This window comes from Lissotriton helveticus, chromosome 9 (assembly GCF_964261635.1).
Source record: "Lissotriton helveticus chromosome 9, aLisHel1.1, whole genome shotgun sequence".
NCBI classification, from domain to species: Eukaryota; Metazoa; Chordata; class Amphibia; order Caudata; family Salamandridae; genus Lissotriton; species Lissotriton helveticus.
Window position 1 is genome coordinate 76,705,586 of NC_136070.1, and position 24,532 is coordinate 76,730,117.

At 41.9% G+C, this 24,532-nt stretch overlaps 1 protein-coding gene and 1 long non-coding RNA gene across 3 annotated transcripts in view; one reads left to right on the plus strand and one right to left on the minus strand.

Annotated features, from left to right (window-relative positions):
- LOC144780951 (uncharacterized) overlaps nucleotides 1-18,734 on the plus strand; it is a 120,806-nt gene extending 102,072 nt beyond the window's left edge. Inside the window, exons 2-4 of the long non-coding RNA XR_013600846.1 lie at nucleotides 17,842-17,938; nucleotides 18,041-18,101; nucleotides 18,598-18,734. This is a non-coding gene — a long non-coding RNA (uncharacterized LOC144780951). The remainder of the gene's footprint in view (nucleotides 1-17,841; nucleotides 17,939-18,040; nucleotides 18,102-18,597) is intronic.
- The window catches only part of RAB15 (RAB15, member RAS oncogene family), a 327,048-nt gene that overhangs the window by 294,767 nt on the left and 7,749 nt on the right, over nucleotides 1-24,532 (minus strand). The window contains exon 1 of one of the 2 annotated variants that reach the window (XM_078659517.1): nucleotides 6,165-6,628. The exons of the other annotated variant lie outside the window; for it this stretch is intronic. Coding sequence (XP_078515643.1) covers nucleotides 6,165-6,294 — 130 coding nt within the window. The 5' untranslated portion in view covers nucleotides 6,295-6,628. Of the gene's footprint in view, nucleotides 1-6,164; nucleotides 6,629-24,532 lie in introns of those variants that run through there. 2 annotated transcript variants of the gene reach the window in all.

The window sequence follows — 24,532 nt, forward strand, 5'->3', positions numbered from 1 at the left end:
GGGACCGCAATCAGTTGGGCTTTTCCTGAGCATAGCATCCTGCTAGGAGGAGAGAACAGATGGATTCTCTTTGTTTTAGGTATTGAGGGCCTACTCCGTGTAGGGAACGGAGAGTAAGAAGTAAGGCTTTGAAGGGGATTCTTTGGCTAACTGGTAACCAGAGTAGCTCTTTTAGATACGAGGACGTGCGTTTAAAATAGTGAACAAGATGCCCTCTGCCGTGTTCTGCACTACTTGCAAACCTTGAATCAAGGAAGCAGGAAGGCCTGTCTTTGCGCTGTGTGTGTTGTATTGTCTCAATGCGCTAGTCTTTGAGGATGTGTCACATTCTGTGTGTCCTTGGAGCCTGTTCATGTAAAGTAGTTCATGAGTAATCCCTGCACTACCTAAGAACACGCATTGACCCGGCTTTAGTATCCAGCACATTAGCATGAAGTATTTGTTGTGTTTTTGGTTCTTCCACTTGAGTGAGGTTCAATGCCGGGCAGTCATTGAGACAAGCGAGGGAGCAGAAAGTGCGTCTTGATTCCTTGCGTAAACCATTTGGCGCCTCAGCAACTGAACTACTTCTAATGTGTTACATGAGGCTACTGACTCCTGTCCGTCATTACTGGAATGCTCCCTCAGATGGTTACAAAATGGGCCATCGACTCCCGAGCCGCTCATGGGAACATCAATCTCATCCCCCACAATAGTCATCTGGGCTGAATGCCCAGGATGCGTCTCCTCATGAGGGTAATTGGGCCCATTGTAGCTTTTACCGGTTCTGTAATGATGGACTCCTGGCCCGTACTGGATAATTCGTAATTTATTGATCTAGCTCAGGTAGACCAACTCCAGGGCAGGCCCCTCTTCCGGACAGGCCTATCTCCAACTGTCCACAATCTCGCCTGAGCCTGCCCCACTTCACATTCTAAGAAGCTCGTGGTATAGAAGTCTATAACTCAAATATACTGAATGCACATAACATGTAAGAACCTGTGAGTAGTGACCGCGCAGACACATCCATAGTCTCCTTGATTACCAGCTACAATGGGCATACGACTTTTGTCAATGGTTCTTTACTGCAAATATTACCAAAAATAAGCTAATGTGTGATTATCTGAATATCGTCAAAGTAGGTGCTGGCCAGGGCCGGACTGGCATTTGCGGGCACCGGGCATTTCCCCGGTGGGCTGGAGGGGTGGGGGACGGTTTTGTGGCCGCAGGGGGCCGCTTTTCTTACAGAGTGCCGGTTTTGTAGCAGCGCTGCAAAATCGGCCCTTTGTAAGAAAAGCGGTAGCAGTGCTTTGCGGGTAACAACACCCTCCCCTCCCGTTACCTGGGCCGGTGGAGAAGCAACCTGCCAGGGCTGGTTGCTGGTCTCAGTCCGGCCCTGGTGCTGGCGTATGGTACCCCCGAGGAAGCGTGGCCGGAGCACCGTCCAACTGCAAGACGATGATGTGCAATCTTTGATTCCTTCACTATACACTGAACCTTGCTTGAGGGGTCCCTCTCATTCTATTCCTCCCGTGTTCCTGTTCTGCCCTCCCCTCTCACCGATTGGTTGGCTCTATCATTATCTGCCTCCGTAGAACATTGGGTGTTTGGTGCCTCAGGAGAGAAACTGTAAGGAGTAGGCCTGGGCGGTGAACTTCGCTCCGTTCGCAGAGTTTGTGGAGTTTTCTGCACTTCGCGGAGTGCAGAAAACTCCACTTCGCGATGTGCAGCAGAGTTTTTTCCCCACTCGCGATCGATAAGTTCACGATCACAAACAGTAAGTTCGTAAGCGCGAGCTGCCGCTCGGGTACAATTTCTACCCGAGCGGCATGAATACCAGCACAAACTGCAGTTCGCACTGCACTCCGCCACTCACTGAACTTCGCAGAGTTTTTATTAACATCGCGGAGTTTCGCGTAGCAAAATTCTGTGAACTACGACCAGGCCTGGTGAGTGGTTGGGAAAACCCGTTTCTCTAAGGTTTCGATGGTGTTCAATAAACTTGTGAATAATTCACACATTATTGTTGCCTTTACTACATACTCTTTTTGGAAACCGTGTGTCCTGCTAAGGAATTAAGCTAGAAAGGGGACTGTGCAAAGGCTGACGTCCTGTCCCCTCTACTGCCGCCCTACGCAGGACTTGGCATGCTTCATTTTGGTCCCTTTTGCCTACAGAGCTTAACCAATTCATGACTACCATCCCCACGAATATTTCAGCAGTGTGCCCTAATAAGCGGTGCTGTGGAGCCTAAATAAAATATGTGAACATTATTCAACAACAGAGCAGGCCTGGCTCTTCGAGTAGTGCCACTAGGCACTTGATGTGGCAAGATTCACGCCTGCTCAGCGCCAGGAATACCCTCCCAGGGGAGTGCGCTGTTCAAAATCTGCAGAACACAATAATCCTGTGTACACAAAAAAACTCTTCCTTTCATCAAGTCTTGCTTTGCTTCATGTCATCTGCGTGGGTATTGAAATGTATTGTGACATCATTCACTAGATGACGCTTTAAACATGCGCCCCCAGCAATAACTGGCAAGGATGTGTTTTTGAGCGGGTAACTGGCTTCCTTGAACCTGGACGACTGCTGTGATCCCAGCCGAAATAGGTCTACTCTTTGTGGTCCTGGACAAATTACTTCTCTGTAGCCATTTCTGTGGTAAATTAAAGCATTAAAAAATAGTTTGAACAAAAAAAAAAGACACAATAGCTGGACATATAATTATGTATACCGCTTAAATAAGCTTATTGAATTTCCTTAAACTAGACAGCGCTGCAAAATGTTTGTATTTTATTTTCTAAAAATGTAAATAACAATAGTTCCCTCTGGGAATTTTTAAGCATAAAAATCTAAAGCAAGAGCAGAATGTGTTATTCATCTGTAAGACATTGAACAGCGTATTTAATTACTGTAAAATCCTATTGGTTTAACCAAAGATCAATATAACCGGTGCTCTAAAATGGCACAGTGCAAAGTGATTACTGACAATAGTGAAAATAAGTGCACTCGTACTAAATTACAAGAGATGATCCATTCAGGATGTTGACCAAGTAGTATAAACATTTCCAAACTACACAACTCAAAATTCGAGTGCATGTTGTGTACTACTCTTTGGTAGTCAACATTATATTACGCTGACGTTTCAACCCTTTTTTACTATTCTAACGAGGATCTTCATCAGGACAGAGTAGAGGAAGCAACCTCACAATTATGGAAAAATATTGCCTGGTCTCTGTATCCCTATATCTATGTTCCAAATCAGTTCCTGGGATCAAGAACGGTCTATTACTATTGATTGCTTCCATTTGGGCTCAAGCACTAGAGCACTGCCGCCAAAAGTATTGGAACCAGTGTATTATTAGAGCTTTGCCGGCACTCAGAAAGTCTGCATCCAGGCACAGGGACGGAGGAAGTTCGAGCCAAAGGGAGGAGTCTGGTACCTCAAGTGTTTTATCCCAAAACATTTTCTTTGCATTTTCATGTGTCTTGTCAGCTACAATGACGTTGGAGTGGGCATGTGTAGACATGCAGGACAATGGTGGGTATTGTGTCCTACGCTTGGGTTTATAAATTCAAAACCTGGAGTGGCCTAAGGGCTGTGATGTCTGTGTCCTCAAGGCATCAGTAAGGTGGGTCAGCACCAATCTGCTATGGCCACCTCTTGGTTGGTCGGCCTCCATTAACTCCATCGGAGTAGTGGAAGCCACCGAAGATCAGGGTGAGGTTGGTACTTCAAGGTGGGTGCAGCAGAGGTGAAGTTCTTCTTAGAGTAGTATTCATCTGGGAGATCAGTGACAGGTTGGCAAGTAGGGGAGCTCAAAGGTCACAGACTTTTTTGAGAAGGAGGAAACAGGTAAATCCATATTTCAAGATAACTATGGTACCCCAAAGCGCTTCCTGCATGTAAAGAAGTGAGCCTGCCAATCACTGGACAGAATTGTAATTTCTAAAAATAGAAACATTGACAGTGATGTTGATTGCATAGCATGCACACAAGCTAAAATGTGTCGCTTGTTGCTTACATAATAGGCGGACTCCTGAAAACAAGCTGACCATACCAGGATTTAAACTCTGGTTACATTCTAACATCTTCCAATGATGGAGCAAATGTTAACGGAGCAGGCCTGGCTCTTCGAGTAGTGCCACTAGGCCCTAGATGTGGCTAGATTCACACCTGTCCAGCGCCAGGGATACCCTCCCGAGTGATAGCGCGGCACCTTATCGGGTGCACACAGATCTATGCAGCAATTCCTTAACCCACTGTACTCTCTTGCAGACTAATACATCATACAGTGCCATGTCATTCTGCCATCGTTACAGATCTGTAGCAATAATGGTGCTGCTGTTTCTCACACGAAGCCCGCCTCGGCCAGAAACATTGAAACATGAATATTTCAAGCCTCCCTGATGGGCGGGCCGAGGACGGGACCCAGACATGGATGAGCCAGGCCTCTCTCTCTCATGTTTCCTCCTTCTGCCGACTCCCAGCCTCTGAATTATTGATGGACCAGTGGTTTCTGTATACGAATGAAAGAAGATGTGAACTGTCGACACTCAGAGCCAGCAAGGACAGAACCTTCAGTTTCACTTTGTTGAGGGGCCCGCATTGGCCGGAATGCAGCGCTTAATTTGTAAATAAATAACAAAATGATAATGAAAAGTGCTGAATCCCAAGGTTTTTAGGAGCCGCGTCCCAATGCCAGGGTTATTGATGACCGAGGCTTCCTGGTCATCATTCAACGTCCTGCCTCTTTCTTCCTACCCAATACTTCTCGTCCCCTTATCTCACCCTAGAGAGGTCATTTTCAGCCCTGCTTTCTCACGTTGTCACTGTTTTCATATCTTTCACTGGCTCATTCTCTGTCTCTTGTTATAGATTAAAGTCTGATGATGAAAAATAAGTCCTAGTCCCCAAAAATGATTGCTGATGGCTCCAGCATAAATGTAACACTGCCTGGGAGACGGCATCTGGGTATCCTCACCTGGCACCTAATACCCACCAGGCTCCGTCCCAGTACAGGTTCTATTGCAGATGATTAAGCTTCAGTCGACTGTACTCCAAGTGGGATACAAGGATCCGAAGGAAGATTTTTCGTTATGTGAAATAAAACATCATAATTAAGTTCCTAAAGACTAAAACAAAGAGGCATATTCACAAAGGTAAACCTACACGTGTAAATGTACTATAACACTGTTACATTCTATGTTCAATGTCATATGCTCCGTCCCTTTAACCCCTCCCACGCTTGTGACGGAACCGTTCCGTCACGCCCCTCGGGTGGGCTGTGCTGGTGACGGAACGGTTCCGTCACAAGCACAGCTCACCCGAGGGCCGTGACGGAGCGGTTCCGTCACAAGCGCGGGAGCGCCGCGCGCCTCCCCCCCCGCCCCTTAGCACTGCGGCGGAATAGCCGCCGCAGTGAAAGGGTTAAGTTTTCCCTGTCATCTGGTCGCATACCCCTGCATGCGACATGTTAGTATTTCAATGAGTTCTAAATTCTATTATTTTATGTAATGCCACAAACTACTGTTATACTCAGTTGTATCCTGATCTTTGGAGAAGCCTGTTCTTCCTTGCTGTGTTGCAAATAAAGGAACCTTTCATCAAATTTGGAATCATTATCATTTTAATAAACACCTTGTAGTAAAGTTACTGCTTTCAACAATTCATCACTTACATGTGTAAATTGACTACACGTACATGTCTCCACCACCTGAATTCATAGGAGGGAGCCTAATATACGAGTATAAAGTGACGACAAGTAACTGTTCACAGATAGGTGGAGGTCTCCCCTACCAGGGCGGCAGACTCCTTATGCTAAAATATGGGGAGAAGTAAAACTAAAAATGAAAAAAATAAAAAAATTCTAAACATATTTTTAGGATAAATCTTAATGTCAAATAATTGTATATATATAAAAAGATTACAATTTTGAAAATGCTACAGCTCTATTAAAATATTGCATTTGTTTAAATTATTTTTCCAAAGATTTATTTAAAAAATAACCACCTAAAGTAAAATGTTTATGTTTATTATGTATTAAATGTTGAGGCAAGATGGCTGCCGTGGGGAAGGCTGTGTAGGCAGCTAAACTCCCTCGCTCCTGGCGTTTTGAGGTGAAGGGAAGAAGAAATTCAGCTATTCTTTCTGTCTAATCGCTACAAGAGTGGACTTTGCTTACCTGCAGAGGAATACGATTCCGGCCGGCCGGTCGGTGCCACTACCGCTGCTTGCAGAGGCTGCCCCGGGTTGGGCTGCTCAGAGACAGATATGGAGTCGGAGCTGTGCGGAGCCTGAGAGGCGTTTTCCATTTCCGCCTACTACCTTCGGGATCTGACTCGGAGCTTCGCAGCTGTAGAGAGGTGTCGGCTGTTTCCCTGGTGGCTGATGCTGATTCCTTCAGTGTTCGACCGGCGTCAGATTGAGCCTTGGTGCTAGAGCACTTCAAACCGGTGATACCGGTGGAAGACAAGAGTATCACGCTATATCTGTATATAGCTCTAATAAATTGTTATAAACTACCCCTGCAACAAACTATCCTTGTGACAGGCGGTGTTCTCGAATGCTACTAAACTTCTCTGAGCTCCGACGGCGGTCTCCGCTGTGGCGCGCTACACTTTGTCTCTGTTGGGCACAGAGTAGCGTTTTTCCTGGCAGAGGGGGCTCACGAAAGAAAAAGAGGACGCCGCTTCCTTCCTCCATTGCAACACGTAGCAGCAAGAAAAACGACATTGGGCCCAAGCCGAAGGACGTGGGACAAGTGTGTGTGGAGATCGCGATGGCAGAGGCAACACCACTGATTCCTGTCAAAATTGCTACAAAACCGGGTAAGAGCTCCAACAAGGGGGCTGCTACTAAATCTAATGTATCACAAACATTACCAGACCTGTTTGAGAAGCATGCTGCTAAAAAGAAAACTATAGATAATGGCATGGATAATCAAAGCACCGATTTAACAGCCACACAGTTTTCTAGTCAACCATCTATTAGCGGCGGTAATCAGAATAAGGCTAATAATTCCTCAAACTCGATAACAGCTCCGATACCGACTGACTCTCTGAGGAAGGGCATTATGGGAACTGTAGTCCCCGGCGGAGCCATTACTAATCGATCATGCTCACTTCCATCATTATCTCTGGTATCAAACGACTTATCTAGTGATCCACGATCTGAAAAAGAAACTACCACGCAGCAATACAATCAGGAACTTCCTGAAAACTTTTACTCTCTGTCAGATGTTTCATCTGATGAAGCGACTGGCTTAAATAAAGATTGGGCAGACCTTAGTTGTGAGAGTCTATCTTCCGCCGGAGAGAGTAGCTTCAGTCCTGATAATACTAATGCAGCTACCATCATTAAAAAGAGGCTGAAGAAGAAAAGATCCTTTCGTGCAGCGAGTAAAGAGACTATTCTCAGGCCACTAAACGACGTGAACTCTCTATCTCCCAACTTAGTATCTACTGTTTCTGCTGCTGACGACACTCTTGGGCCTAATCATAATGGTTCACCTGACCCAATCTTGCCACCAGACAATAATGAAGAGATCACATTGAAAACAATACTTGATACCATGATGACTCACAGGGCAGAAAGTAAGGCCGAGAATCAACGCACGCAAATGACATGTGCCAAAGTCAAAAATGCAGTACGCCGTGCAATTAAATTATGTTCAGAGACTGCTGATAGGGTCACTGAAGCAGAGGCTAGGATATCCGTGCTGGAAGAGGAATGTATGGCCCAAAGACAAGAAGTGGGAGACTTTAAATCACAAAAAAATGATTTATCTGACAAGTTAGCCAGTTTGGAAAACCAGGCCCGCAGAAGTAACTTGCGATTTTTGGGAATCCCTGAAAATAAAGAAGGAGGTGACCCGAGGCAGTTCATTATCAATCTATTAAGCGATGCTTTTCCAGAAATCACTGATTGGGACTGGGCTCGGGAAATACAACGAGCACATAGATTCCCTTTTACCGCAAGGAAACCGCGACAAGGCCAAGAAAGCTATCCCAGGGCCATCTTGGTGTCATTCAATAACTTTCTTGCTCGTGAAGCCATCTATGCTAATGCAAGACCAGATAAGAAAGCGGATGGTCTTGGCGTTTAGTTTTTCGTGCGACCAGACTATTGCCAAGCTACTGTGGCTCAACGTTGGCATCTGAAGCAATTAATCCCTGACTTTCAGAAGAAGGAAGTAGCAGTATTTCTTCAAGGCCCTGCAAAACTTAAAACTATATTCAAAGGTCAAACAAAATATTTCATTTCTACAATTAAAGCCAAGGAGTATTTGGACTCTCTCTGAATGATTTTGATGAACTCAGACGTGTAGTATGAAAATTTCAGAATTTATGTCTAGGAATTATATTGATCAATAATTATCATTAATTATTATTTTAATGCAGGACTACTATGCTTTTTCTTTTCCAAACTTTTCTATACTTCTTTTATTCTTCGTCTGAATTTTGAATTTTCCTCTTCTCTTACTTTTTTTTTTTCGCTTTTTTTCTCTTTTGGTAAAGACGCTAGGGGTTAGGGACACGGCATCCATATGTTCCAGGAACTGATAGTTCCTGTGCCTCCTATAGTGGGGAGGGTGGGGGGAGGGGGTTCGGGGACAAGGGTGGGGGTGGGTATGGGCAGCGGGTGGTGGTGGGGGTGTAAGGCAGAGGTGTTCAATGCAGGGATGGCTATAAGGCATTTAAATTATAGTATAGAAGTGCAAATGTTTGTGATGATGGTCAATAATCGTTTTTTTACAATGTTTGTGATGATGGTCAACAATCGTTTCTTTACACTGTTTTTGAAATGTATAAAAGGCTGAAAATATGTACTATTAACATTAATGGTCTCAATGATTTAAAGAAGATTGCCATGTTTCGCACAATGCTTCAAACTCTGAATATTGACTTGTTATGTGTTCAGGAAACTCACATTTCATGGGATAAACGCTCTCTCTTGAATAATTTGGGTTTAGAAGTTTTGATTACATCCAAACAAATGGGTATCAAGAGAGGCGTTGCTATTTGTATGCGAAAGGGAGTAGGGAAGTGCGTAAAAACATCTTCTGATAAATGGGGGAGATGGGGGCTTGCGGAACTAAAAATTGGTAGCTGTAGATTTACTCTATGTTGTTTGTATGGCCCCAATCTGGATGACGCTGAATTATTTAACTCTATCAACACAGAGTTATCCACTTGGACACAACCGATAATAGTGTGTGGGGACCTCAATATCCATATACCAGCCGATTGGAACATCAAATTAGGAAAGAGATATATGGGTCGCAAGATTCAAGCCTACAAAGCTCTTAGAGATCTGGTATTAAGTAACGGGCTAACCGATGTTTGGAATAAGCTTTATTATAATGACCCTGGTTATACTTTCTTCTCTATTCCCCATCGAAAATTTGTCCGTTTAGATTATTTTTTTGTATCTTCAGTTTTTTTGGAGAAAATCCGTATTGAGATATTACCACAGGTCATTTCAGATCATAATCCCATAATTGTAGAGATTCAATTCCCTACTGATTGTCAAAGCCCAAACAGATCTTGGTCATTCCAGAGGAGTCTATTATTAGACGAAGAGTACCTCCAGTTTATGGTTACAATTATTAAAGATTATTTTTCTATAAACAATGATTCTGCCTCTCCACAGGTAGTCTGGGATTCTTTTAAATCCGTTGTACGGGGGGAGACTATTAGTTTTGCAAATTACAGGAGGCAAAAAAATCAAAAAGACTTTAAGGATAGGTTAAACAAGGTTAGGCTGGCTGAGCTCGAATTATCCACCGCTTGTAAAAACAATGTTAGTATAGAGGATGCACAAACTCGACTAACTATTGAACGTTCAGGACTCCGTATACATATTGCCGAAGAAGTAGCTGTAAAATTTAAACAATATAAAACTGAACGTTATGAACTTAGCGAACGTACGGGGAAAATCTTAGCACAGCGTCTACGTCAAAAATCTTCTTTTAATGAAATACAATGTGTCAAAGACATTAATGGGGTCCTTCAAGAAAATAAGGAAGGAATACTAGACGCATTTCATGGCTTTTACAAGATGCTGTATAACGATTATAACAATGAAGTTGATAAGACTCTCAATCCTATAAATTATCTTCAAAACTCTAATCAACTTTCATTGTGTACAGATGATATCGATCTCTTTGCTAGGCCAATAAGTTGGGAAGAGATTGAAGAGGCTATTCTGAGTCTAGCTGCTGGCAAAGCCATGGGGTCCGATCAGATCCCCCTCGAATTTTACCGGACGTTTAGACATCTGTTGAAGACAGAATTATTACAAATTTTCAATGTAGCATTTCAAGATAAACCTCCTGACTCTTGGTCGACTGCCATTATAGTTGTTTTTGTAAAAAAGAATAAGGATCCAAAGGAACTTGGCTCGTATCGTCCCATTTCCCTTATCACGGCAGATAGCAAGATATACTCTAAAATTCTTGCCAATAGATTAAATGACGTCATGGCCTGTCTGGTTTCTCATATCCAACACAGGTTTATTAAACATAGGGATACCACAGATCATGTCAAACGTGTCATTGCACTGTTGGATTGGGCCCAAGCAAAGGAATCCCCAGTCGGAGTGATCTTACTCGATGCTGAAAAAGCGTTTGATAGAGTAGACTGGGGGTTCCTTTGGTCGGTGTTAGAATGGAAAGGTTTCCCATCACAATTTATTAAAGCTGTACAGTCACTCTATTTTAATGCAAAAGGAGTAATAAGACTAGGTACGGATACTTCTAGACCATTTTCTATCACTAGGGGGACCAGACAAGGTTGCCCCTGTTCTCCACTTTTATTTGCACTTTATTTAGAACCTTATTTGAACAGATTAATTGTAGAACCTGGTATTCCACCAGTCCGACTCCATGAAGTAGATCACAAAGTCTTAGCATACGCAGACGATGTGGCCATTGTAACTTCCGACTCTTCCACTGCTTTACCCAAAATAATTGAAGTTGCTAGCGAATTTGGTAAATTTTCTGGTTATAAACTGAATGTTTCAAAAACCCAAATTATACATTCTAAAACAGGTACACCCACTGATCTTCCAATTAATTCTACTGCTACATATCTTGGTGTAACTTTATCTCCCAAAATAGACGACATTGTCGGATTAAACTTGGACCCTTTACTTTTATCTACTAATAGGACTTTAGAAAGGATAAATAATTTACATTTATCTCTATTTGGACGGACCAATGTCATTAAGATGTTAATTTTCCCAAAATTCCTTTATTTCTTTCGTACTATTCCTTTATTTTTTTCTATGTCTCTTTTTAATAAAATAGATAGGATGTTGTCCCGATTTTTATGGGGGTACCGTCGATCAAGAAGATCTCTTAAGTGGTGCACCCTTTCGCAAGGGCGTGCTGGGTTGGGATTTCCGAATTTCAGGATATACTATTGGGCTATTACTCTTAAAACTATCAAAGTTTTACTATTTCATGATCATGCTAACGAAACCTTTAAGGCACCTTCTATTTTTGAAATGCTTATGGGTGACCATGTGCGCCAATCGCTACTGATATTTATGGAGCCGAGCTATTATAAAAAAACGAAATTTAAGATTTTTTTCTCTGCTTTCTTGGCTTGGAGACAAATGAATAAAGCTTTACGGATTATTCCTAAATATAATTTCTACACACCTATATGTTGTAATATTCCAATATCAGGGATTTCTCAAAGTATCCCTATTTATCGATCTCGTCTGGGACCGATCCACTCAATTGGGCAATTGTACTTAGATGGGACCCTAATGTCCTTTTCCGAACTCCAAGACACATTTGGTCTTTCTAGAAATGATTTTTTCAAATATCTACAAATCCGTAGTTTTTTGGAGAAAAAAAAACCTTCTATATAGTGATGTAATGGAGTCTAATGATGTCTTGGAGAGTGGTAGGAAGGATGGCCGTATCGGCACAGTCTATCAGCTAATGATTAATAGGCTGCATGATGACCTCGATCAACAAGCCCAGAAGTGGGAGAGGAAACTGTCTATAGTAGGGATTGATCTGGCAAGGGCATTCGAGATCAGTAATACAGTACTAATCAACAGCTCTCTTAAAAGTCAACATTATATGGCCTCTTTAGATCTTTATTATACACCTGCTAAACTTGCTAAATGGAAAGCTACGAAAGGTATCAATTGTAGCCGGTGTGGAATTTTAGCAGCAGACTCATGTCATATGTTCTTTAGTTGCCCCAAACTTACTGTATATAAAAATAAGATAGAAACATTTCTGACCAATTTGCTCAATGTTAATATCAAATTATGCCCTTCTGTTACTATCTTTGGTGTATATTTTCCATCCGAGAGTTTATCTGTTGATCGAGAACATTTTCTTTTCATTGGAATGTCTATTTACCGCTTCTGCATTACTTCAAGATGGCTAGATGCTGATCCACCATCATTTGAACAATGGTTAGGAAAGTTGTTAGATATTTATCGTATGGACAATGCAGTTTACAAATTGAAAGGACGGAGAAAGAAGACATTTGCCAGGAAGTTATGGCTTCCTATTGATAATTGGATTTAATTTAACCATGATCACATCTGGAAAGAGAGAGCATTTGAGTTATATGTTTTAATTTTTGTCATTGAGTGTTATTGCCTTATTATTGTACCTTGTTCCATCCTTGTACTTGTTCTGCCTCTGCCATTGAAAAAAAAAAAAAAAAATATTATGTATTAAATGTTGCTGAAAGTGGTGTAGATTTAATTTGAATTATTTAAAAAAGTAAAGTTATATTTATTTTAAAATGTAAAAAATGATTAAATATTGTAAAATATAAATATTAGTCATATCTACATAATCTCAACAATAAAATTAGTTTATACATGTTTTTAAAAGGTTTAAATAAATGAATTTCTTTTAACAACATTTCTAATGGGTTTTATCTTAATTCACTACCCTTATTACTTTCTATAAGGGAGTGTTGCAGTACCAGTGGTTGCTACACTCACTCGCGGTCTGAGCAGGAGTTTATTGACCTTTTTTGGATGTAGTAACTTTCCAAGTGCATCTTGTGATTAGCAATGGGTTTACACTTCTTGTAGGAGGGTGCATGTCCACCTCTAAAGCCCTCCCTTCTCCCTCATTAACTCCTCACATTTTGTAGTAGGCATTCACCATTTTCAGCCACTCCCCAACACCCCTCACACATTTACTACTAAAACGTAGATCTACATGCGTGGAGCTGCCTTTAGTTGGGGCGGAGCTCTCCGCATATAAAAGACAGGAGAGGCAGAAGTCTCTGTACATAGGATTGTGAACAGCATTTTGTACCATAACAGTACTATTTTATTACTACTAAATGTACTACAAAATGCAGTTTATGAATAGGTCCCAAAATAATTAGGGTCCAGGGACTGTAAATGTATGTGGCAACAGGACTGAAATCCAGCGACTCCCACTGCTACATGGGAGTCACAGTGACCACCTTATTATCCTGCACACAGTCAAAGCCAATAGGTTTGGCTTTTGTACACAACATGCCGAGAGGCAGGTAACATCAAGCTTCACATGCATACAAAGAGCACACAGTTTAACACACAGACTCCAATTTTCACGCAGTCTAATTAGAGACACCCATGCACACAGGGCAACATACAGGCATCACATATGTGCAGCAGGGGGCATAAAATGGGCAACAACGGGCACAAGGTAATTTGGAGAAGGGACGCACCGGGAGATGTGCACCAGAGGGTACACAGAGTGATTCACACAGAAGCACCCTAGCAGTGAGCCGCAGGGGAGCACTGGGGGACATCCCAAAGGGGGAGAGGGCCAGGGTGGAGCAGTAACGGCTGTGCAGCAGGGAGGGCTGGGTGAAATACAGTTGACGGGCACAGAGCTGAGTGCATTACAGGGACACGGGGCAGGGCTTTAAGTGGGATGAAAAAAGTGGGGTGGGGGGGTCTCTCAAAGGGGCGTGGCCAATGTAATTAAGGGTGTGGCTTAAAAACAATATGTTAAAAATCTGTGTTTAGCATAGTGTGCCGCCTGACTTGTATTTTGCTGTTTCTGTCATTGCATCCCGATAAGATACAACAAGTAACATCATACTCACAAGCCAGGACTATTGGCTTTGTCGATGGTTGTTAGTTGCATAAGATAAATAAGCAGCAACTATGGCTTGCTGTATATAATATTGAAAAAGCTTCCACTTAAAGCCCTGGTGGCACCACCACAATGTTGCTGCTCCTGAGTTTCAAAAAGAGAAGGAAAATCCAAAGAGAAAATGACTCTTTAAAGGATTTTCCGATCTCCCTACAACGCTCACCCGGCACGGCCTCATGCCGTAACTTTTCCACTTGCGAGTAGTGTGAGCAGGGTACATCGATGTGCCTGAAAAGATTTTTGATTTTAGGGATTAAGGCAACGATGTTTGCACCACTATTTAAGTACCCAGACTAAGTCCAAAATGAAGGTGCTAGAAACAGGAATGTAATCCCTATACAAACCCAACAAGGAAGATAGGGAAACCCTTCCTCCTTGACAAACTAACTTTTTTAAAGAAATGAACAGCACCCTTCAGAGTAAGAAACACAGTGTTTAGCGAACAATGGCTCAGTATTTATTTAAGACACATATAGCATTGCCATATTTGTTTTCCCACTGAAATATACACAAAAAAAGACTTTAAATCTTCACATTTTCTTTCTTTTATTCAGTTTTTCAATTTCTTTTAAAACAATCGCTGATAGCCAACGCGTTTCGTCCGCGTTTCGTTGGAAGATGGCTTACGGTCACTGCGGTATTATTTATACCAACGTAATGCGTGCCATCTGGAACACAGTAACATGCTGCTTAGCATGTCAGAGTTGATCCTAACCCAGAATGTATTTTTGCATGAGAATATGTGGTATGTGCAGAGACGTGGTACAGCTATGGGCTCCAGGTTTGCTCCATCTTATGCAAACCTATTCATGGGTTTGTATGAGATGGAGCATGCCTGGGGCCGTGGCGCAAGTGACTGGATTGAGCATATCCTTTTTTATGTCCGGTATATTGATGACATTTTTTTACTTTGGAAGGGAAGTGATGAGGAACTCTACCAGTACTTCGACTTCCTTAACTCAAATGAACGTAACATTCAATTGACAATGGCTAGTTCGAAACAAGAGATTGTCTTCCTTGATCTAAGGCTATATGCCAAGAATGGCACAATTCACAGTGACATGTATAAAAAACCTACTTCATGCAATAGTGTTCTGCATGCGACAAGCTGTCACCCTAAAAGTACAATAGCTGCCATTCCTTTTGGAGAAATGGTGCGCCTACGCCGAAACTGTAGTGAAGAATCCAATTTTGAGAAAGGTCTGAATAAAGTGGCCTGTGATTTTGAAAAAAGAGGTTATGACCCTAGAATTGTTAAAACTGCAGAGAATAAAATAAGGAAGAAACAAAGAACAGATACACTTGTCACCCTAAAAAAAGAAGCACTGATTTTCACAATCAGTGCGCCTTTGTGACTGAATATGGTATATACAGCAGCCATGTGTATAACATACTTCGCAAACATTGGCACCTGTTACAGTCTGACACCATGCCAAAGGACATAATATCTATACGGCCTAGAGTTGTGTATAAGAAGGGCTCCACAATAAAAAAAATGATTTGCCCTAGTTATGTCAAATCAATGGAGAAAAAAACATCTACTTGGTGGCCGGATAAACCGGATGGTTTCCACATATGTGGGAATTGCTCTATATGCAAGTTTGGCTGTAATAAAATTAAGACATTTAAGTACAATGGCCCCAAGAATTACACCATAAGGGGCTTCATTAATTGCAATACGACCTATGTGGTGTATGTGCTCATCTGCCATTGCAAAAAGATATATGTGGGTAGTAGCACTAGAAGCCTGAAAGTGAGAATTCAGGAGCATCTGCGTGACATTAGAAATCGTGATGTACGTAGTCCAGTGGCTCAACACATTTTGGACTGTCATCCCCATGACGATGCTATTAATTTCCATGCTATTCATCATGTGGAAGTTAATGCCAGAGGTGGTGACAGAACTCTATTTTTGAGAAAACAGGAATCCCGTTGGATTTGTAAACTTAGGTCGGTCCACCAGGGTCTGAATACCAACAATGAATTTCATCATTTTTTGTAAAAACTTGATACTTTGGCCTCATACCCTGTGTCCTGCTGTATATAGGTCTTGCTGCTATTAGCTCAAGAGAAATTGCATCTGCAATGTTTCACCTGCTTTTTCAGCAATTATGAATCTTTTGACCCACTAAGAACTGCCCACAGATAATCTGATATGTTTACTTCACTGCATAACATCTGTTTGCGCGGCCATCTTTTTGAAAACGATCACTCTTAGATGTGTTGCATCTCTTCTATAAATTAATTTTTCTAACCTTTAAACTTTATTTGATCCGTTTCAATATGGCGGTGCATTATGCTTTCTCCATCTTTTCTTGCATGTTGCGTATACTTCGTCTGTTTTTACAGACATGTTTTATGTTTTCATACAAAAAACATAGACTGCGATTCTTTACAATGTTTAGATACGATAGGAATTACGGGGATTTATTTAATATCACTGGTAATAAGAAATTTTTTTGTTCAGTGATGGATCCTTATAGATTTTTCTTACCAAGACATACTCATGTGTGATATTACTTTTCTGTGTATTGATTTGGGGAATTTGTGGTGACATGATGAGGCACTATTGGGTGGACTTTACTAACTTTGTTGCCTTCGGTATCGCATTTCTCTGTATAACATGGCTATTCCAACATGGCGCTACAGGTTTGTGAATTAATCCTATCATCTGCTCCAAATAACACCGTGTTACCCCGATCGAGTTATTTTAAGTTTTTCTATATGACATCGTTAGAGACTCCCTCACTATTCTCGTACATTGACTGTCAAGTGAGTATAGGTTTGATATATCAACCTATTACAAGTTGTTCGTATTTATATGGGAGCCCGTTTTTTCTGGAGTTCTTTAAATTGAGTTCCGTGCATCATTTACGTTTTGTTCAAATTTTGTTTTAGCATAGTAGATCTTTGTATGATTAAGTTTATCAACATTTATCAGATATTGGTAAAACTTTAAAACTATATTGGTTCTTGTCGGTAGATGATAATACTCGTTCTAGATAGGAACTTTTACCCTTACAAAATGGCGCCGCTTTTGTGACGGCGGCTGTCGACTAAATATGGGGCTTTCACGATCGCGTCACTTACTATGTCCGTACGTCCTTATTATTGGTTTTTCCGTTTTAGCAATTATTCAATTTCATACCAATTAACTTGGGTATATAAGCTAGGCATTTTTCTGCCTTTATTCGAACCAGAAGGACCTGTTGCTACGTTTGTCGTTGTGTTTTTTTTGCTGGTAAGTGGAACCTACAAATCCTCTCTTTTCATAAGTCCCAGTATTAGAACTACCTTCGGACACTACCGCTTAGAGTTGGGATACATTGTTTGTCGATGTGTATAAGTATGCAGGGTGCTCCCATATACAAACTTGTTAGGCTTTTTGAAATACTTTCTACCTTGGTCTTATTTAAGATGGCGCTGTTATTTCACTTCTAGCTTATAGGGCTTTAGGTGGGGTAATATTTTTTCAGTCTCGTATCCAAGTCAGATGGGGTTGTGTCTCATTTTATATTGTACTCAAGATTGAGGATGCTCTACAATAATTTTCGATAGACTATACCTGCTTGCACCCCATCTTTCTAAAAAATTGGCACCATATGTAGAGGATGTGTCCATAAATAATTAACATCAGATTGACAAATTATTATTACAACTGTTTTTTTACTCTATATATGAAAATAAAACCTTGGTCGCTTTTTCTTCTCTTTCTAAGGCTTACCTTGGCCAATTTAAAATTATTGCTACACCGTATGACGTCAACTTGAACCATCATAAATCGATTGATAAGAAAGGACTCTCCTTGACCTTTTGTGAGTATAATGCTGTGTAAAAAAACTGGTTAGACTATATATCTATAAAATGGATTGCATTAGAATGCTCGTAGGTTATTATTATTATTATTATTTTCCCAGATGATCTTTCTTTGCGAACCCATACAGCATTCACAAATTTGACTATTAGACGTCGATTCAGGTATTTCTATCTGCAGCATCTTTGATTGTTACATCCAACAATATGTCGTTTACAAAATTTTTGACTTATAAAATTACAGTTATCATAGATAAATGGATTTTAAGTTTTTTATTGGGTTGTTCTACCTTTTTTCTTTGTGGTTTCATTGGTGAATAGTATGTCAAATATGTATCCAACCATAGGTATGAATTGCCATGCTCATATTTTACACTATTCTGTTTGTGTTTATGCACATTTGCAATATATGCATTTTTTGAGGGTATATGAGTTGTGAAAAAAATTTTTTCTCTGTTTTCTCTTTATTGTCCAGCACTTTTATTCACGAAAATGTTTTCCCAATATGTGACGAGGTGTGAAAAAATAGCTCTGTATTACTGTAAATAATTCTGGTTCTTTGTCTGCTTAAACAATGTATTTTTGTACAGGCATTCCATCATTTTTTTATTGCGTACACTTTTGTAATTATGTGTTTTGTATCTCTTTTTATCATTTATAGCCCTGAAGAAGTCCGGTAACGGACGAAACGCGTTGGCTATCAGTGATTGTTTTAAAAGAAATTGAAAAACTGAATAAAAGAAAGAAAATTTGAAGATTTAAAGTCTTTTTTGTGTATATTTCAGTGGGAAAACAAATATGCCAATGCTATATGTGTCTTAAATAAATACTGAGACATTGTTCGCTAAACACTGTGTTTCTTACTCTGAAGGGTGCTGTTCATTTCTTTAAAAAAGATACATCGATGTGCCTGCTGTCTCGAAACGGGTCTCTATTGTGCTCTGTTTTGTGCCCTGGCACTTTTTTCCGGACTGCAGTGACAGCAGTCAGTCCGGGGAAAAAACGGACCGCCCGTGCCAGGGCAGACAACAGAGCCCGATAGAGACCCGTTTCGAGGCCCCCTTAAAAAACTGCTGGTGCTCAGACCCGGCTCACATAAATCCCTGCACGGGGTAGTGTAAAAATGGTGCACACAGTGTTCTACAACAGCAGGAACACACAGATGTGCCCATTTAATGTGCAGTCCTGTGTATTTTCGCTAGCAGCACTTTGTATCCTAACATTGTTAAACCTATACTTATGATGTAAAATGAATACTATGTGTCCCAGAACACAAAGAGTTTCATACATTTGAAACAGTGATTACCTAATTCCGATTCGCAGGAAATCGTAATTATGAACTCGCTATCTCAAACTTTCGTACATGTGGCCATAAGTCTTTTTGTGCACCGATGCATCCTCTCATTTTGTTGGTACATAGGGCTTCAGTTGAGGCTACCAACTGTCCAGCCTACTGTTTGCTGTACTTGGGCTGCTCTCATCAATCAAGCGAAGAATAAGTCCTCAGGATTCCAATTGATCAGCTAAAATTCTGCTTCTAGGTCCGATTCAGCCAGTTTTTCTATCATCTTCCATTCTTTATTTATAAGTTTTATATAACGCTAGCTGGCCGTAAGATATTAGAGCGCTTGACATATAATGCAAGATCATTTGAATGAAGTACATGCATATATACAAAGACAGTCATTCGGCAGTCAAGGTAGTTGCAATATGCAAACTTTTCTCAGCTACCTTTCTCGAAAAGTCCCTCATGATTAATCCCTTCCCTAAAAAGCACCAAGCTTGCCTCTATAGACATTTATTGTCACAAAAAGTAGCCCTTACAGTATGCAGGTTAGTAACCATAGACGTAATTAGAGGTAGTCCAATTTCAGTTTTCTTACTTTTATTCTCTGGTGCTTTCAAATCAGTAAAACACACTGGCAGCCGATACGTGTTTCGTCCTACGGACTTTTTCCCGGTTGTTCGGTAAGAACTCGCTCTCGCATTCAGTGCGAATTTCAGACTTATCAAGGCCAAGCGTAGGCCGTGTCCCAGCTAAAACTTTTGGGTCGACACTTAATATTGCCTTAGTTACGAACGGTTTACGCATATGCCATGGATTACATTATTGGAAGGGAAGCCGGGATTAGGATGGGTTCCCAGTGCGCTAGCACATAAGATTTTTTTTTAACTACATGGTACAAAGTTTAGTTGTGTCTGTACTCTTTGCTTTTGATCCTCTTGCCTCTAAGAACCCCTGGTTTTCAGCCAAGCTACACTTCCATCTCTTCTTCTGTACATTTCTTGAAAAGTCAAATTCTTGCCTTGTTCACTTCCACCTGTGCCACAGAACTGTGCCTTTCTTGGTTACTGGTCTCGCCGTGTAACAGTGCCCAGTATGCAAGCCCCTCTCTGCCTCCATGACAGTATTACTGAAGACCAGAAGAGAGCCTCTACCATACAAGACCTAGCCATTACTATGTTACTCGTATGTATGGGATTACTTACAGCTGACATTCTATTCTTGTCTTGGACACCCTGAATGGGCGACAAGGAAGGGACGCACAGAGCTGTTGAATGGCAGCTGATTAGATAACTACAATTGAGGCTTAAAATAGGACACTCTAAAAGTCCCTCGTAAACGTCTGTCTCACGGGGTAGAGATTCTCTAAATTCCTCTTAATGAAGGAGGCAGCTACTTCAATCAGTAGCAATCTTAGTGGTACACAGCGTGGCTCAGTGGTTAGAGGCGGCAGACCCGGAAGCTGAGATTGACCGTGGACCAGGGTTCGATTCCTCGCCTCGGCGTGTCTCGGGCTCAAAATTCCACGGACTCGACAATTCTCGCTCTGGTGCCTACTCGAATCACGGGGTCACACTCTGCGACTTTGGGCAATAGCTTGCTTAATCTCCACTACGGCCCCTCGCGGCGGGATGCCTGGCTTTCACCTTGTGGACACCCTGCCGGGGTTTCTCACAGGGGGAATACCAGGACGGGTTCCCTAAGCAAGCGCCGGGACGCTTACGGGCAGCTGTGCGCTTTACAAGTCCAACACATTTACATTTACATTTACATGTCAGGATTCCTGGAGTTATTGGAGGAGTCTGCCTCAGGAGATGCTGAAGTTGAGGCCTATTCACAAAGGTAAATGTACAGGTGTAGATTAATTTATGTGTAAGCTTACTACTGCATCTACTAGTGACTTTACACTTATATTTACCATTTCGGAGTGTAAATTTGCTACTAGGTGCAGGCTTGCATGTCTCCTCCCCAATACATTGGGGGCAAAACCTGCAAAAACAGGATTTCTGAGTGTCAAAGTACTACTAGTAACCGTTCACAAGTAGGCGGAGTCTTCACCACAGGGGCGAAGAAATCCATATAGTAAAGTATAGGTAAAATTAATAAAGTTAATTAATTAGTAAAGAAAACTAAAAAAAATATTTTATTGTAAACTATAAGTAAAGGGACGTAAAATAAGTATTAAGAACCTAGAGCACATTACCTCAAATAATTGTTTATTACATATTTAAATGATATATTGATTCATAATTATTATTTAAAATACTTTTTTTATTCCACCCTCATTATGTTTTTTATATTTAATTGTAAGGGAGTACATTTGATTGGACCTAATGTTTAATTGTATTTATTAAAAGTTCAATCAAACATTTAACAATTAATTTAAATAAAAAAATTGCCGTAACTTTTAACACTTTACATATATTGATGTATAATTTAAAATTCGAGCAAGTGTCCATGTGTGGAGCTGGGCTTATTGGACTTATTCCAAGGCTGGTCTGTGGTACATGTAGTACTGTTTTGGGTCACTTTAGGCTGTAGCAATGTTTGAAGTGCAGTTGGTGAGGCTCAATGGGCTCTCTCTTTTGGGGGGGGGGGGGGGGTGTATTTGCATGCCCCTCCCTAAAGCTGTCCTATTTTAGAGTAAGTGTTCACCATTTTCCAGTCAGTTAGCCAGGTTTCTCCCATATTTACTACTAAAATGTATACCCCTGTGCACAAAAATCTCTGCACACACGGCAGGGACCTTTGCTTAGAAAAGAGAGACGGGGCAAAGATCTCCACATGCAGGTTTGTGAACTGCATTTTGTAGCACGCGAGCAGTACTACTGTAGTTGTAGCACTACTGAACGTTACACAAAATGAAGTTTGTGAAAAAACCATTGTGTGTCCAGATATCATCTATTTCAATACACAATAGCTGGGCTGATTGCTGCAGAGTGCTTTAACCCTTTCGCTGCGGCGGCAATTCCGCCGCAGCGCTAAGGGGATGGGGCGGGCGCGCGGCGCTCCGACGCTTATGACGGAACCGCTCCGTCACGGCTCTCGGGTGGGCTGTGCTTATGACGGAGCGGTTCCGTCATGGCCCCGCCCGCTCAATGGAACGCGCCGCGCAGGCGCGGCGAGCGGGCCATGACGGGACCGCTCCGTCACCAGCACAGCCCACCCGAGGGGCGTAACGGAGCGGTTCCGTCATAAGCGTGGAAGGGGTTAAAGGGGCCACTAAGTGAATGACATCACAATAGGTCTTAAAACCCAAGCAGACGTCATCAAGAAAGCAACATTCCAGAATGCCTATTGTTGGTGACTGCTAGAGATAAAGGGTCAGGAGAACGGAACCGTTTTTTTTTCTCTGCACTGATGACCCCTTTAAACAGGAACATACCTAGGAAAACAAAAATTGGCAAAGCCAATGGGTCTCGACTATGCAAGATCTATCGGCTTTTGTAACCATATTGCACAGTAGCGTAGCTGCTGTGCAGCGTGGCCGAAAGTAAAGAAAATACAAAAGGGCTATGACACACTCAACTCTGGATGTGTCATAGCCTTTTTTTTTTCAGGCACGTTGTACAGCAGCTGGTGTGCAAAAAACGCTGTGTTGAGGAGCGCCGCTGCGTCATAACGCTTTTTTTTAAATAATTTTCAGACAGAAAGGGGATTAGAATGTCTCAGTCACAGTGTCCACAACACCTTTGGAAAAATACAGTTTCAAGTATGTCATTTATGCCAGCACCTGGGGTACTCTCTGTACTTTCTGAAATGCTGTTAACCGTGTGGCATCTCTATGACAACAGACAGAGGTAGCTGTGAAAAGCCAATGGCGGTCACTGGTCTAACTCCTTAATAAAGACATTTTTAAACAGCTTTTATTATGCCATCTCTATGACAACACATTCGTAATCCTTTAAACATACAATTTCTCACGTCAGATACAGAACCCTGTTGCTACACAGAACCCTGTTATTACGCAGTTACATATGCATTTGGTACTTCATGGTGTATCCTGTAAATCAGGGGTGTCCAAGAGTTTCAGACCAATGCCAGATGTGCATGCAGCATAACCGCTGGCTATGCAAAGGAGTTCTATTTAGAGTTACTGTACGTGTATTCACTGTACCTGGATATGCGCTGGGATGCTTTATGGGTAGCCATGCGCTATATAAGTGCGTATTCATTCATTCACCTTGTAATCAAACTATGATCTCACCACCCTGAACCAGGCCCGGACTGGCCGTTGCGGGCACCGGGCAATCCCCCGGTGCGCCGCAAGGGTGGGGGCCGGTTTTGGGCCCCTGGGGGCCGGTTTTGCTACAGGGCCGTTTATGCAGCATAGCTGCAAAATCGGCCCTGCAACAAAATCGGACAAAAACCGGCCCCGCCAAAGAGCTCAGACCTCCCCCCGGGGGGCGGCCGAGCACTTTGCCGGGGCCGGATTTGATTCCCAGTCCGGCCCTGCCCTGGACCTGCTCTGGACACCAATGCATAAATGTAAATGACCTTGCCTATCAGTTCTAGGACAGCTCATGGAGTACGTCATGCACACCTCCTCTTGATAGTTTTTCTCCTCGACCTCACAGTGGGACTATTTCACTGCTGGAGCCGAGTTGATTTGGTCAAAGGAGACCGGAGAGGATTCAAAAGTTGAGGAAAAGGGCTGAGTCCCCATGTACTCTGTCAAGCTATAATTTGGCGAGCAAGGATTCATAACACCTACCAGACGAACACGTTTCATGCTAGCAAACGGCTTCTTCACGGCGCGTGGTTTACTCAAGAAAGAAAAAAACGCTTCTAGTATCTCAACAGTATGTAACAATCTTTTGTGATTCATTTCACTGTACGCTACCTATAGCAGCATATACTGGCCCCACTGTTAAAACATACTTACAGCCATATGTTAAAATATTGGCTTGTATACATCATGGATGACAGGCTGGGTGTACCAAGGTAAAATATGCATTATTAGACATCAGTTGTAAAAGGGTTAAGAATACCTTGCAAAATGGGGGTCATTATATGTCAGCCATGGAAGGGTCAAGAGTATGCTAGTGCTGACAATACAGCCATCGAGGGCTGTCGAGCCCCTGTTGAAATACCAATCACGGAAGAATAATCTTGCTTTGATCCTGATAATTGGCTACTCAGAGCTCCCGTAAATTTGTCTACTTTTTACATTCATCAGGAAGCTTTATCTAGCATGAGAGTTGGTTCAAGTAGAAGCATTTCACAACCGTGGACAGGTGTGTGGGAATGGTACGATTATAATTTCATCAGTAGAAGAGATGGTGAAAAAGGGGATCTTGTCATAAGAAGC